This window comes from Lactuca serriola, chromosome 2 (genome assembly GCF_051521515.1).
Source record: "Lactuca serriola cultivar US96UC23 chromosome 2, Lser_US96UC23_V15, whole genome shotgun sequence".
Lineage (NCBI taxonomy): Eukaryota > Viridiplantae > Streptophyta > Magnoliopsida > Asterales > Asteraceae > Lactuca > Lactuca serriola.
This window is the reverse complement of record NC_136409.1, coordinates 143455624-143473096: the sequence shown is the minus strand read 5'-3', so window position 1 is coordinate 143473096 and position 17473 is coordinate 143455624. Positions and strand designations below refer to the sequence as shown.

The 17473-nt window shown below is 34.0% G+C and overlaps 1 protein-coding gene and 1 long non-coding RNA gene across 3 annotated transcripts; one reads left to right on the top strand and one right to left on the bottom strand.

Moving 5' to 3' along the window:
• The first annotated feature begins 932 nt into the window (after positions 1-932).
• Positions 933-2063, top strand: LOC145086920 (ubiquitin-NEDD8-like protein RUB2). The gene is made up of 3 exons (XM_079024771.1): positions 933-1092; positions 1448-1707; positions 1797-2063. Exons 1-3 carry the CDS (start codon positions 1000-1002, stop codon positions 1906-1908), a joined length of 465 nt encoding a protein of 154 aa, XP_078880897.1. The 5' UTR covers positions 933-999; the 3' UTR covers positions 1909-2063.
• Positions 2064-12044: 9981 nt separating this feature from the next.
• Positions 12045-17193, bottom strand: LOC145086919 (uncharacterized). Of its 2 annotated transcripts, none has more exons than XR_013700671.1 (4): positions 14997-17193; positions 14030-14864; positions 13856-13945; positions 12045-12509 (listed from the first exon to the last, which is right to left on the bottom strand). It is a non-coding gene; the product is annotated as an uncharacterized LOC145086919 (long non-coding RNA). The 2 variants fall into 2 exon arrangements; XR_013700672.1 differs by having other exon boundaries at positions 15678-17193.
• Between the last annotated feature and the right edge of the window lie 280 nt (positions 17194-17473).

Genomic DNA, 17473 nt, shown 5'->3' with positions numbered 1-17473 from the left:
CATAAACACCATACGCTAAAGCTCTTTCCATTCCATATTAATTATTAAGCATTTTTGTTCATTAATTAACTAAATAAAATGTAGTAAATTTTTATAAACAAAAGTAGTGCGTAAAAAATCAGATTATATTTATACTTGCATTGGGTGGTAAAAACAATACAAACTATCATCTTATCTAACTCTTTGACATCTGTCAATAAACTTATCAAAAGGAGGGCAAATTCGAAAATTTACATGTTCTCCTCCTTGCTGTTAATTATAACAATATACTTTAAATGTGAATCATATATTCAGATCCTATTAGGAAACTTTTGTTGAATGATTTCATTGTTGATAGAATAAATATTATAATTTTATTTGACTGCTTCACATGTGAACTAAAATGCTTAATAAGGAATGGAAAGAGCTTTAGGCGTATGATGTTTATGGAGTTGTAGGCTTATCCAATTTACCAAATATACAGTTGGATGGTTATAGATCCAAAATGGTTATAGATCCAAACGTGATGTATGTTTTGTTTGCAATTATTATATACAAATTCTTTAACCATCTATGAAGACACTCAAATCAACCCTAAAGATAAGAAAATGGACGTTTATGCCTATTTTTGTGTAGACATTTAATAATTTAAATAATCAATATTCATTAAAATAATAAAATCATAATTTTAATGAAAATTTAAATAATCAATATAAAAGTCTAAACAATACATATATCTTATTAATTTAATAAAAAAATTAAATTTTTTTTTCATTATCATTTTTAATTATCAATATATATTTTTCTTATCCATGATTTCTACCTGTTATAACGATAAAATATTTGATAAAATATGAAATTGTTTTGTATTAATTTAGTCAAAACGATACTCTAGAATAAGCAAAAGGTCAACGGTATCCGCGTTCTTTAAACGCAGCTTTTAGGTTCGCGTATGTGCTTATTAATAAAACGCTCAAATCCCTTCCTTCATCAAATCCAACACCCAACAGAAACACAAAGATGCAGATATTCGTCAAAACCCTAACCGGAAAAACCATCACTCTCGAGGTCGAAAGCAGCGACACCATCGACAATGTCAAAGCCAAGATCCAGGTTCTTATTTCTCCTCAATTCTTACCTCTGATTTCGATTTTGTATCTTCTCCTCTTCCAATCATCGATTTCGATTTTGCTATTTCATGACTATTTATAACATATTTATAGTAAATTTCGCTTTTAGGTTAATTTGTTGTTGTATTCACTTCACTTCCTAATCAAGCTTACTTGTTTCTGTGCGTGTTTAGTTTGTGAGAGTATGTTTGTGAATTCTGTAGTAGATTTTGATCGTATATTTGTATTGAAATTGATGCTCTGAATCTGTTTGTTATGTTGGACTGTGGTTCTTCTTTCTCTTTACTATCGATGTGCGTTGATTTTCTCGTGGATTAATTGGTAATTGCATTTTGAAGGACAAAGAAGGGATCCCTCCAGATCAACAGAGGTTGATTTTTGCTGGAAAGCAATTAGAAGATGGAAGAACACTCGCTGATTACAACATCCAGAAAGAGTCAACACTTCATCTTGTTCTAAGATTGAGAGGAGGAACCATGATCAAGGTCAAAACTCTTACAGGAAAAGAAATTGAAATCGACATTGAGCCAACTGATACAATTGATAGAATCAAGGAACGAGTTGAAGAGAAAGAAGGAATCCCTCCAGTTCAGCAAAGGTGATATTAGGGTTCTTCAACAAAAAATACCTTGATAACAATAATATTAGGGGTTCTTTAATTCTAACTTGATTGTTGAATAAATGCAGGCTGATTTATGCTGGAAAACAGCTTGCAGATGACAAAACAGCAAAGGATTACAACATTGAAGGAGGATCTGTTCTTCATCTAGTTCTTGCATTAAGAGGTGGGAATCTTTAAAAGATATGATGATCTATTGCTATGTTATGGAAAAGTTTACATAATTGAGCTGACATTGGATGATATTTCATGTCTTATCTGATTGCCCCATGACAATGTTTATTTGTATTTGTATTTGTATTTGAGATTTGGTGCTTATTATCCTTTTTATCACATTTTGCATTGCTTTTTGGGGGATTGGAATATAACTTTTTATCCACGTTTGACTTTTGAAGTCTTTCCATGTTAACTTTGACCATAAATAACTTTATTTGTGTTATATAATTTTTTATGAAACTTATAACAATGAAAATACATTTAAAAAACAATCTATTTATATATATCTTGCATAAAAAAATATATAACAAAAAGTAAATTATTTAAGGTCAAAGTTGAACAAAAGAGACTTAAAAAGTCAAACGTGGACAATAATTTTGGGACAGAGAGAGTAGTCTTTTTTAAATTTAAACTAATAATTTAGATAAATAAATATACGAAACTAACAAAGCTTTAATTTGTAAATTTGAAACTAGAACAAATATCAATTAATGATATTGATATGCATTTATTATTACATTTATTGTAATTATTATATTTAAATATTATATGAAATTTAATAAAATAGAAAAAACCACAAAATGCCACATAGAAAAAAATTAATTGAAAAAACCTCAAAATGACATATGTACAAATCAATAAAAGTGTGACATGTGACAAAAAGATTTTTATTTATTAGAATAGATATGAGAACTCGTCGTAAACAGTTTTGAGTCATTTACTAGTTTATACTCGACTTAGATTGCACTATTGACAGCCCATCCCGATAATAGAAATTGAATTTCTACATCTTTATTTAGTCGCTTGATTAAATAAGATGGACGCAAACTAATTTAAATGTTGATTTGCCACTGGTGTTGCATTGTCTTATTTATTAAACGAAGAGTGAAGAATTAATCTTGTGTTATCTACATTTTTTCCCTTTACCATCAAAGTAATGTATTTCTTGTACGATTTTGCATCTTAGTTGATCTTGTTTTGTCAGATGGTTTCTATATGTATGTATTCAAATTGGTTTGATTTTGCTTGTCATTTTTTTTTCTTATAGATTATGCAAATCAAGAAAGTTATAAGAGAATTTTTTTTCAACTCTATGCGGCTTCGTCGTAAGTTCTAACTAAAAAGGAATATTATGGACAAATAAAGTTGCGGCTGTAGATTTTTTACTTGTAAAATTGTTTTATATGCTTTAAGTTTCAAATGTTTCCTAGGTTTATTCTCTTCAATTGTTCATATAGTCATTTCTTGTAGCCAAAACCTCATGCAAACATGTTGTTAAAAGCTTTCAAAATATGTGACTACTTGAGTATTTGGAAGCTTTGAACAAAGTGTTGCTTACTTGATGATACTAGAAATTTTAATATCTTAAATGTTTATGTTAAGGAACGAAGTCAAAACCAACAATCATTCGTTTGGATGTTATAATTATTTATGTTAAATGGCAAATTGATATTGTATTATTAATTTTTTTTTTCTTTTTGAAGATGATGGTGTGACAAATTACATCCCCGGTCAATAATAATGTATTGTTAGAAATTGGGGTATAGTAAGGCTTGGAATTCTGAGAATTGTGTAAAACACTTTCAGATTAAAGCATTTGGGTGGTACTCCCAATATTCTTTAATCGGATAAGACTCAGAGAGACAAGAATTTAGAATGCTTTGATGATAATTTCGTTTGTACCAGAAAATGAGACCAAAACTGAATTTATGATCTTTGTCTGAAAACTGTCATATGACAGTTTCAAACTGTCATAAACTGTAAAAACTGACATAAAACGGAAGTTTGGATAAGGGTCAAAGAATGGTCAATTCTCTGAAAATACGATTTTCTGATGCATTTTTTTATATAGCAACATACCCTATATAAAAATTTCCGCCCTGACCTGGCAGCTCGACCCCAGCGAAGGGCTCTGCCCCTTGGACCCGCCAGGGTCTGCCGCCCCTTGGACCCCGCTCCCAGGGGCGCTGCCCCCGGACCCCCGTTCGTTTAGGGGCTTCGCCCCTAAATGACAGTGTACTTTGAAACTTGATCAAACTTAAACAAGTGTGTACTCCACACATTCCTTACTTGTTTAATGTTTATAAAGATCACGTTTGGTCAACAAAGTAATCACATTACACTTAAATAATATTGATGACAACAAATCACCAACATGTATTATCACCAAAAGATGACTTTGGTAATATGTTGACAACTTGGAAAAACCAATATTTAAAAGAAAATATTAAAAATAATGACTTTTAGAACACAAGGAATTATGGCTCAAAACTAAAAAAAGTTGTTCAAATAATTGTTTTTATTGCATTACCCATCTATATATTTAGTTAAAATTTTTTGAACGTTCATAATTGTAGTTATTGTTATTCTTACGTCAAAATTTTGAAGTAAAATTGAAGTAGCCCTGTCGAAAATACCCGATACCCAAATCATCCGTCGGATTTTTTCGGCTATCGGGTAAAATTTTTTCGGGTAATCGGTTAACCCGATTTTTTTCAGGTCGGGTAAAGGGTACGTTTATTGAGTTTCGGGTATACCCGAATTATTTTAATTTTTTTTTTCGTAGAGCTTTTACTTTGTAGCAGGTATTTGATCACGCTTAAACTAACTATCATTATTGTAAAACATGAATCTCTTTTATTATGACAATATGACACTAAAAATATTAAAAGTAATTGTTTATATATAGCATATGTTCTTTAAAACTTAACTGTTTTATAAATTATTGCAACTAAATAACTCATTATCTTGACGAAACTTCAGAACATGACAAAACTTATGGCTACAATTATCATAAACATTTTAAACTTTTAAATTAAGATCTTTAAGTATTTGTTTTTTTAACAACTTATTAGATTAGATTAAGTTGTTAAAAAATTACTTGATATCTCAGGTATTATTAACTAAAAATCTCAATGTTCAAAGCTTTAGTAACTTCGTTTATGTCTCGTTTGTTTATATAAACAAGACTAATAAAGCACGACGTATTTATTTCATTAAATTTATTTTTAGGTGAAATTATATATATATATATATATATATATATATATATATATATATATATATTTCGGGTAATACCTGAATTACCCAAACACGACCCGATACTCGAATTACCCAAACCCGAATTACCCGAAATTAATTTGGGTCGGGTAACGGGTAATTTTTTCAACATGAAAAACCTGAATTACCTGAAACCCAAAAAATTACCCGATCAACACCCCTAAAACATGATATGATTTTTTGGGCTTCTAGAAGTTGGTTCATTACATAAAAGCCCAGAAAGAGAATCCATATAGCAGGTTAGGGGTTGTACGCTATAAAAACCAGTTAGGTTTTCTTCCTATCCTAAGAGCAGAACGCGGCGATCTAAGAGACTGTTTTTGCAAGCATCTGCCACCAAGAAATCAAAGGTCAGTGAACCTCTGTCGTCTTTGTTTAATTACGAAAACATTATGTTATTTTTTTATTTGGGGAGTTTGGTCTTAGTTATGTTCGGTTATTACATTCATAAGATAATAAAATGGTTTTCAAAATGTTAAAATAGGGAATTGCAAGAATGGCGGACTAGGCTTCTCTTGATGAAGGTTGAAAGAGTCACAATTATGTTTAAAGAATATGCATTTAACAGCTATGGACTTCGAGGTGCAGGCAACAATCTAATGTACATTTGTGTTTTCCTTGATCAACGCAGAAACGAATACTATTAAAAGTGGAAGCTTCTGGATTTGCATATCTTGTTATCTTAGGTGGAACTATTAACAAAATTAGATCCATGGACGATGATTTTAATGTTGATGGAATGGGTGTTCTTGGAAATTCAATCTCTCCACAAATAGGGAAGCTTCTACTGCTGTTGGTGGAGGTAGAGGTGGAGAAATTCTATTGGTAGAGATGTGCGTAAAGAGGCTTATAAGTTGAAATTAAGAAATTTTGAATTAAGAATTACGAGTTATGGCTTCATTGGGATCACTGACTATTTTTTTGAATTTGTCTCCAAATTCATTTATCAACTTGTTCTTTAAATCAAAATATCCAGCAGATAAAGCATGTACGCTTAGCGTACTTAAGAACTAAGTCAGGCTCCCATAGGAGTAAACCCAGTGTCGTACTCGGCCAAATTCAATTCCCTTTTTAAGTGTTTAATTCATTAAGTCCTTTCGTCCAAATGCAGAGCCTCCAAATGATGTCCTTAACCATAAAGTTTCCAGCTTTATGGTCTTGCATGGATATTAAGTGTTTAACACCAAAACCGTAACTTCTTATCTTATTACGACAACCTAATTCATGCATGGAAGGAAACTAAGGACCAAAATTACATTTTTATACTTCTAAACACTCCAAAACGCCTGAAAGGATAGCTTATATGAATTAGAGTAACTCATACTCAGAATACCAAGCTTATGGGACCAAAATGAACACAAATCTATGGCTAAACAAGATCTAAGCATAGCTTCATCAAGTTCAGAGCTTTTTTTTACCTTCAAAAGGTGTCAAATGGTTATGTGATTCTGGATCCAAAGTGCTCCACTCTTTTAGGATGGTTTCCTCTTCCTTCTTCCTCCTTCAAGAACACTAAAATGCATACTCAAGGTTAAGATTGCTCTCAAATGGATTAGGGTTTGCAAAGGGGGTCGAAATGGGGTTTGAGGCTAATGAAGGAAAGTTTAATGAGGCTATAAAGGTGTTTAAATAGTGTACAAACCTTAAATATTAGGGTTTTGAGTCCAGACCACGTACGCCCAACATATGCTATGGGTACGCACAGCGTACGCAGGAAATCCCTAATAATTACAAAATTGCCATTAGGACTAGTTTTGCAAATAATTCTCACACCAAGGGTCAAAATGTAAAATGCTTGGAAATCGAGATGTTATAGATAAAAAGTGATAGTTATGTTCTGCTCTTTTCAAATGGGTGGTTATCAGTCATGATATCGTTTTCGTTGTTCAAAGGGGTTATTCATTGCGATCCACGAGGCTCCTATTTAATTACAAATTAAAGTGAGATAACTTTATCTGGCTAGAAGGAGTGGACTCACCAAGTGCTTGTTACAGACAAGGAACACCGCCCCTAGCAATCGCTAGGGGACTCGCCAAGGTAAGCTCACTACGGACATAGTGAGAGGGGGGGGGGGGGGGGATTGGTGGCTCCTAATTGGTTGAACGCCTTAAAACTGACGTACTTGATCCGCACTACCAGATTTTTGTAAAAAATTAATTACTATACACAATCGAGTTTCTTTCACTTTTAAAGAGTTCATTTGCAACAACAATTTCATGCGGTAAACGATGTGCAGGGCTAGTCCATTGATTTTTAATGCCCAAGGCAAAGTAATAAAATAATGCCCCTATGTTTATACAAAACAAATGCAATATAAAAACACACATACATAGATATAACTACAAAAAAAACATATATATATATATATATATATATATATATATATCATAAAAAAACGTATTCAACAACATATAATTAGTTTTCAAGCAAAATTTTCTTCTTCAAAGGTGATAATGCCTTTTCTTAGAACATTACACGATGCTTCGAAAGCCATTTGTCACATTTCCTTGTTTCATGCACTTGCTCTCTTCCAAAGAAATTGGATTGTAAATTGTCTTCTCTTTTCAATTTTTATTCCTTCTCTTGCCACAGCCAGCTCATTATATGTAATCTCAGGTATTTCACTCAGATCCTACTAACTAAAATTTAATGAAAAGATTCCACCATTTTAATGCACTTTTAACTGTAAAAAAATAAATAAAAGTGAGTAAAGATATTGATGATATAAGATTAAAAAAACAAATGAGTTTTTTCAATCTCAGGAAAACTAAAATACACTAAAAATACAAGGCAGAAATCTAAAATAAGAATCTTTCCTAATATACCCCTGCTATCTCTAAACTAGAAAAAAAACAAACTAAATTCAATGCTATTGAGTCGTTGAGATCATACAATGTTATCAATATCTTTCCTAATTTACCCATGTTGTTTCAAAACTAAAATTTTTTTTTACCAAAGTTTGTGTTTTTTCAGTTTCAATATGTAAAGTGATATGGAAAATGAATCATAGAATCATAAATATAGATCAATTAAAAAAAACTATGCCTGGTAGCAACAAATAACAATGGAAAATTGTAAACTACTGCCCCTAGTTGATGCCTCAAAATATCCAAAAATAATCAAAAGTTCAAAATTCAATAGAAAAGTATACCTCCTTAATAACATAAACAAACCATAAAAATTCAGATTGAAACTCTTGAAATTCATACATAAAACCATAGAACTTATGCCTGAAGCATACCACAAAAATCATGCCTATAGCAACTCCTAATTTTGAACTAAAAAAATTAAGCACATATTCCAACTCTTACAGTCTTACTGCTGAATCAAACCCTAATAAATTAAAAATTAAACATCCTGAACCAAACTACTATAATCAAACAAACAAATATGATATCAAAGATGCATATTTCAAACAAAATTGATATATGCCGAACAAATTGGGAATCATAAATTGAAGAATAGAACCGATAATTACCTCTTTAGGTGATGGCTTTGAAGTTTGAACCGACAAACGCCAAGTATACAACTTCAACGATCAAATTCCAACAAAAATAGTGATAAAATAGGAAAATTTATAATTAGGAATCAAAAAAATAAGAAATACAAAGAACGACAAAGTTTGTTCAAACCCCAACTCATAAATATCGCCAAATCACTAATTAGATATAGATATATAGGAGAAAGAGAAATCAAAAAGTAGAAATTAGATTTAGAGAAGAAGTCGACTCCTCGTTCTTCAATAAAGTTCATTTTTCTAGGCGTCGATCGAGAATCAGCTAATCAAAAATGTCGATTACATCTCCATCGTCGATTTGATTGCACGCTTTTTACCTTGCCCTCTAGCCAAGCGTCGGAGAACAGAAATCAAAAGTTGGGCTAAATCTTTTGGACCAAACTGCTATATACATCGTTGACACATGACTAAATGATGCCCTGGGCCTCGGCCCATCTCGCCCATGTATTGGGCCGGCCCTGACATCAGATTTGGGCCTCGGCCCATCTCGCCCATGTATCGGGCCGGCCCTGACGATGTGGTATGAGTTTTGTTGTTTTTCAAGTTTCCCTATAACCTTCGCAGTTTATTTTTATAACATTAAACTATTATAATCTTTTTGTTTTGGTCTATGATGTGGGATGAGATAGGTTTCGATAAATATTAAATAAATTATGACCTATTTTATTAAATCTAAGGTATGCCTTAATTTTTAGACAAAATTGCAAAAATGGTCCCTGTGGTATGTAAATTTTTGGGGTTTTAGTCCAAACAGTGACTTTTTTGGTTTCGTAGTCCTTTTGGAGTGGTTTGTATGTGAAAATGGTCCCTCTGAAAATTGAAATGACTATAATACCCTTGGGGCATTTATTTTTCATTTTTCTTTTATTATTCTTAAAATTTAATATTTATTTATTTATTTTAACAATTAAAAAAAAATAAAAAAGGTCCCACCTCTCTCTCTCCCCCCCTCCCCTTAAAAAACAAAGCAGCAACCGGAGGTTGTTAGCCTCCGTTCCAGTCCTACTTCTTCCTTCTTTCTCAACAACAGACAAACCTAAATACCCCCTGGAGAGCATCATTTCTAGCTGCACCCACTATCGGTCGAAAACAACTCGTCGACACCCCTAATCGCTGAGTGAATCTCGTGAAAAACCCACCGGAAGTTTCCCCTATTTCACGACTGTTTTCAACCTCCAACAAGATCCCTCATTGATCCATCTACTTTAATTTGAGATCCACAAGTTATCCTTCCCGTTTTTTTGTCGAATTCAAGCCAAAACGACCAAGAACAATTGCCACACGCCACCGTGGCCGGCGGTACGTGGAGCAAAGGCACAATTGCTCCGGTGGAAATTTTCAATTGAAATCAGATTTCCTAAGTTCTTAACATGTTGGTTTTCCATTATATGTGTGTAGATTGTCTCCAAATCATCCCGTTTAAAAAGTTGAGTTTGGAATCGGTTTCAGATTTCTTGATCATTCTGAGTTTTCATCTTCTAGGTTTTCACAGAGGTTTTTTCTTTTTATGTGATGTAGGTCTTGTATCTAATTTCTTGTTCATCCAGTCACAATCCTGTACAGATTCAATATCAATGGAGTTATTATCGGGTTCCACCATTTAGATTGGAAAAGAAGCTACTTCAGAAACATCTCCTGTTCTTGTAGATGGATGAGCCACGTCAAAGGAGAAATACGTAGGAGGATGGTGCTCCGTTGTTTTTCCTGTTACAGAGTTGATGAGTTCCCCACCTACATCAGGACGGTGCGACGGTGGAGGTTGTGGAGGGATGTTAGTGGTGGTGAGGTTCTTAAGACCGAATACAAAAAGAAGGGGAAGCAGGTGAAGAAATATCATTTTGGTTCCAATGATCGACGGCATAGCAATGGAGAAGGCAAAGCATGAATCCAACGGTATTTTAGGGGTTGTGTGTGTTTGGAGAGAGAGAGAGAGAGAGGTGGGTCCCATATTTTTTATTAATAAAACTTTAAATTAAATAGAAATAAACATATAAAATATATCAGAAGGGTATTTTAGTCTTTTCAATTTAGCGAAGGACCAAAATCACAAGCAAACTACCTTAAAAGGACCATCAGTCCAAAAAAATCACTGTTTGGACTAAAACCCCAAAAATTTGCATACCACAGGGACCATTTTTGCAATTTTGTCTAATTTTTATAACCATTCCATGTTTCTTTTATGGGTTTTTTGAAAAAAAAAAACCCAAAAAAATTAAATAAATCCCATTCACCACTTCAATCCCATCAAAATTATATTATTGTTTTTATTTATGTATTTATTTTTCCGATTTATAAAACTTTTAAGTTTTTGACGTTGTGATCAAATATATTTCATTTAACATTTTTTTATGTACTCTTAACATTATATAACATTGTTTTTTTTTACATTTTGATCTAATACACACATTAAGCTAAAAACATATGTAATTATCAATCATCCACTACAATTATTTAATAACTTTTTTGACATTTTTTTTTCTTTTATGTTATTCGTTTGTGTTTATTAGTTTATTCGGTTTTAAAGAGTTATATGTTTATTTTACAAACAGATGATCTTATATGATTCTAAAAAATTATACTTTATTCATTTATTCGGTTTTAAAGAGTTATATATCTAAAAAAAACGTGCAATCATCTAAGTAAAAAACTTCAAAAACAATGAAAAATGTTAATTAAAAAGTTGTAAAAAAAATTGAAAATCCTAAAACGTCAAAAGTTGAAAAAATTAAATCTATTAATTAGGACTTAAAATAATAACTACATTATAAGTTATATATATATATATATATATATATATATATATATATATATATATATATATATATGTGTGTGTGTGTGTGTGTGTGTGTGTCGATAGTTCAAATAAAAACTGACATTATTTTTATGTCATTATTCAGTAATAAATAAATGAATACTCAAATGTTAAAACTGAAATTTGAATTTACTATATGAAAACACATGCATAAATTTATAATAGAATAATAACATGCTAATGAATATATGAATAATTAAACGTTAATATTAATATTAGAATTACTTCAACAATACATATATACATCATTCATTGCAGAATAATAATATAAACATAATGTTTTTACGTTTTCATATTATCTATTGTTTTTATTTGAACTTATATATATATATATATATATATATATATATATATATATATATATATATATATATATATATATATATATATGTGTGTGTGTGTGTGTGTGTGTGTGAATTTTATCGATTAGAGTCGTGCGGAAATCAATGTGCTTTAAAACCCCAATACGGGTTTTATTAGACTGGAGGGTATGAGAGGGAAGCTTCCCTCACTTTTTGTGGGTCATACCCTCCTTTCCCTCACTTAAAACCCAAGGAATGGGTGGGAAGCCCTTCCCTCACTTTTTTTTTTTATTAAACAAAATAAAAAAAAATTTATGATTTATATTTTTAAATTAATACTAAACATAAAATTTAATTAAAAATAAAAAGCATTTCATTAATTAAAATAAAAATTACATTAAACCTAATATTTAAATAAATAGAAAAATAATTAATATCCTAATTTTATATAAACCAAAATACGTCACTTGGAATCATCGTGTTCGTCATCGCCCTCGTCGTCCTCGTCATCGCCTTGATCGTCTTCATCATTCTCCCCAGCGTCACTCTCATCGTCGGAATTTTCACTCTCAACGAACATATCAGAATCCTCTGATTCATCAAACAAATCATCGTGAGGAAACTCTGTCATGCCCCCAGACCAGAACGGCAGAAACGTCCGGAGGCGGGTGACTTTATTGTGTAGTATCATAACAATTACATATAAATGAAACATAGCAAATCCAAACAACATACATAAATATAACAAGCTTACATTGTTTTACATCATGTTTTATGTTTTCAAGTGTACGCAAAAGAAACATCAATAAGCAAATTTCCCAAAATACAGCAAAATAAGTTTGAGTCTGTAATCCATAACCTGTTTATTGATTTCCTGAGAATACAAGTCGTTTGAAAAGTGTCAACATAAAATATATTGGTGAGTTCATAATCATTTGAGAATAAAAACTTTGATGATAGTTTAAAAATCCAGAAAATCCAATATTTTCTTATCAAATGGTTGTAATTCTTGTTTCAAATCGAGTATAGTTGCATGTGTGTCTTAATTCTTTGTTTTCCAAAATCGTACGAATCGTTTCTCCAGAAAATCCTATATATTCTGATGTATAAAATAGTAATTTTGGTAATAACATAACACGGGTGCGAAAAAGTCTCATTAAGGTAGTCAGAATAGTTGATTTTTAACCGAAGATGAAATCTGTATAATTACATTTTTTGATATATTCTAGTGAGTCGTTATAACCATACTAATATGACGGAGTGTCTGTTATGACGTTCTTCAGGCATCGGTTTTGTTCACGACATATGTCACCCTAGACTGACCGGTCTAGCTGTAGCGAACAACGAAGGTGCGGGGTGTCAACCCCGTATAGATCTATACACAAATTCCCGCTCTCCTTCCAGGAGACTCTAGTTATAACTCTTACAGGACTTAAGGTGTACAATATTGTATATAATATATGTATTGTGAAGATTTCGTCTGACTAGAATACTAATAGTTTCACGCAAAGCGTTGAAATTCATTATTTACCAAATAATTAATACTAGTTGTACTTGTTGACTAGATATTCCGTTTCGTTTCATTTATTGAAAATGATCTGCTCTAAGTGTTTATCAAATAGATTCAATATTAGCAGAGTCGGCTAAAATGACTCTCCTCTCTATATAATACTGAGTGAGACCCCATTTGCCGGGAAAATTTCAAGTTATGATTTGTGTAAAACTTATGACTCCTGTGAAATTATGACATACAAAATTTTCTGTCATAAAGGATCTATTTGCATATATTCTAGGTGAAATTTCTTATATCCAATTTTTATAAATAACCCCTTAGCAGTTTGCAAATAATCATTTGTGGAACACCAAGTTCAAATTTCGAAGTTCTAGACTAGTGTCAACTTTTCAAGGACTATTTCAACAACTTTTATCTCTAATTATGAAGAGCATGGATACAAGGATGCATGTTAAACACCCCCAAAAACTTGGGAGGTTCCTTTTGTAAATTGTATTACTCATGTAATGATTAAAATATTATTTATTTTCATGGGTTATGTGAGATCTTGCGTTCAGAGAGTTATATACATAAAAATGATAATATTTCAACACACATATTAAACACACATACACATGCAATCATTCAAGAATTTAGAACAAGAGGTGACTTGTACTCTCCCTCAAAATCAATAAAAACTAAGGAAAAAGGTGGGGTATGAAGCTCACCTTGGTTTAGTTCGTGGGAGATTTGAAGAGATGATGAGGAGCTTCCAAGTTTCCCAACACTTGAAAGGTTCTTGGGACTTCAGAATGATTCTAAAAAAATAATTTATGTGTAAGTATAGTGAAGTCTTAGGAATGGTGAGGAAAAATCACTATTCAAGGAGGATGAACACTTACCGAAGATTCTGGAAAATTTCCTTAAAGGAATGAAACTTAAGTCTTGAAGGAGTTTGAGAGAATTCCTGGGAGTTTACTGACAAGAAGGTGGGAAGTGGGATGGGGGAGGAAAAAAGATTCACGTATCTAAAGGGGAAGGATAAGGAATGACTTGACATTTGCATGGAAAACTGGTGGGTAGGGCTTATTTTCTAAAGGTAATGTGTGTTTAACTGGGATTTGCATAGGAAAATGGAGGATTGAGCATCACATCACAAGGTTAAACCCCTTTATCTTCTTAGGATCCGCTTAAAATATTGAGTTTTTATTTAATATTAATATATTTAAAATATTTAATTTTGGCATAAAATAGGAGTTTCAGGGGTTTAGGACATGAAAAATACGAGTTTGGTGTGATTTTCGGCGTCAAAATGCCTTAAAATGGTGAAAAAGTCCGAAGATGATGAACATCCGAAGTGGGAGCTGGTTTCTGCGAGGGTCCGAAGGGCTGAGGGAAGTTCTGGAGGCTCTCTTCAAGGTTCCGGAGTCAGGTTCACAATTCCGGAGCATCTCTGCGGATACGAAGTCGCTAGCAGGTCTGGATCGAGGCTTCCGAAGCAGGTGTAGGCGTTGCCGGAGCAGCACTATGCAAGATTTTCCGGAGTCATGCGAGAAGGTCCGTGTAACACCCCAAAAATTCAAGTCAATTTAAAACTTTTTAAAACATTTAAAACCGTTAAGTCATTACAATTTGTTTTCAAAATAGTTTAGACATCAGAGTATCCCCATAATCAATCATGAAAATATAAGGAGGTGCACGATCACGCCTTCGCCTTCCCGCGGTCATCAGAAATACCTGAAATAAAATCAACAACTGTAAGCCCGAAGCTTAGTGAGTTTCCCCAAAATACCAACGTCATACAAACATAACCATATCATATAACTAATACAGAACAGTATGCATAATGAGTCATCAGCCTGACTGTACCGCCTCACAGGCCTTCAATCTATCTGGACTGCTCTTCGAGCCTTCGACACGTTTGGACCGCCACGTAGGGCCTACAGCCTATCCGGACCGCTCGACGGGTATGTTGGCCTACAGCACAAAGCAGGACCGCCTCAACCCAACCCTCAATCAAACAAACATGTGCACATAAATATCATACACTAGCTCATTTCATATAACAGTCAAACCGATCTAACAGATCACCAATCATAGCAACATCCCAATAACCGGGATACAGACCTAACCGGTCACTAACATAGCATCATCCTATAACCAAGACAATCATATGCACATCAACATCCCAATAATCGGGATACAGACCTAACCGGTCACTAACATAGCATCATCCTATAACCAGGACAATCATGTGCACATAGACATCATATAACACTAGCATGTATATATATATATATATATATATATATATATATATATATATATATATATATATATATAACCGTCAAACCGATCTAACAAATCACCAATCATAGCAACATCCCAATAACCGGGATACAGACCTAACCGGTCACTAAAGCATAGCATATCACCATCCTAACTACCAGGATATAAATCAGTAAACATAACACGCAATAATCCGAATACAATCCATAAAGGGTCGGCATTTGTGCCTTAGACCCTGTTGAGATAGTGAGGAGAACTCACCTGGCACTACTGAAGTCCCGCAGGATCGCTCCAGCTGCTGATTGACAGATTCCCAAACCGTCAACATCAAACAATACCCAATCAATAATTGGGTTCCAAACTCAAAGTCCAAATCACACTCCAAAAGCCCAAAGGTCAAGTAATGGGCCAAGGCCCAACATATGACCCAATCTTCCAAATTGGGCTCAAGTCCTCACATGGGCCTTATCCTAAAGCCCATCTAATTACTTTGGTCCATTAACTTGTTCTTGGATGGTCCATCAATAGTCTAACCACCAAAACCCTATAGGGAGGCCCAACTCAAGGCCTAAGTGAAATTAGGGTTTCACATAAAATGAAAACTAGGGTTAAGTGTTTCTCACTTAACCCATTAAGGACTTAATCCAATAATGACTTAATCCAATAAGGACTTAATCCATTAAGTCCATTATTGCCTTAGATTAATTTTCCAACGATTATTATTTAATATCTCAAGTTATTAAATAATTCCCGCGTGTCCCAGTTAATTCCCCAAATTAGGGTTTTATGCTCTTAGGGTTTCCCAATCCTTAATTAGGGTTTTCCCAATCAAATACTAGCCAATTAGTTCATTGGTTGGGCTTTTAGGTCACATTGGGTCTTACAGGCCCATTAGGGTTTCATTGGGCCCACTAGGGCTTCTTTGGGCCCATTAGGGTTTTCCTTGATTCCATATTGTCCAAACATCCACTGAACGGGGTCCAAACGCAATCAAAACACACCGCCACTTGACACGGCGGCTGGTGGCGGCAGGAGGCAGCAACCACCACCCTATGGTGGTGGTTTGGGTTCTTCTTTTCATTATTCCTCTTTTGTTACAATTACAATGCTAAACCCCAATTAACCAACACACACAAACACACTAATAAACACATACACACTCACTAATAGCACACACACACACACCCAATGACAAGCACACAGCCACTAAAACACACCCACCTACGGTGGTGCATGGCGGCAACGGGGTTTTCCTCGAATCTCCGGCCAAGGAACGATCTCACAGCCCCTTTACACGTGAAACACACGCACACAAACACTCCTCCGCTTGCGAGATAAGATCGGCCACCCACCTGGTGGCGTGTAATGATGGCAGCAACAGCCCAAAAGGCCACAACCATGACTACCGGAGGTGGTGGATAGCCACAACGAAACCCAATAGCAGCAACAACAACTAACGGAAATAGGAGAAGAAGGATGGTGGCAGGCGATGTTCACGGTGTCCTCTTAATTTCACCGGAAGGAAAACAGCCGCAGAAATGGAGATGGCGACAACCGGAGCACCACAGAACACAACCACTCGAGCTGTGATGGTGACGGGCACGGCTGGGGCGGACATTCGCAAGCAGTGACAGTCGGTGGTGACTTCGCTTTCTCGTCGGAATGATCGTAGCGACGACAACGACGCAGCAAGCAGTTATTGGTGGTGATGTCGGCGCTGAAGGCCATCGAGACGGAGGTGGCGACCAAGAAAGAGGATGGAGATGGCGGCTGGTGCTTAAGGACTTAGGGTTAGGGTATGAACGGGAATGAAAGGCTATATACCCGGCTCCATTAATCTTTGGCCCATAATGACACAAATGGTCCCCCATTCTCATCTTTTCTTTCACACAAATCCATAATTTACCATTTCAACCCTCAGCCTTAAAATCCATTACACACTAAGTACGAAATTTACCAAATAGCCCCCATGCCTCCAAAATCTCTTCAAGTGAAGTCCTAATATTTACCCATTAGCCCCTGCCTTCATAAATATTTGCAAAACTAACCCGGAACTT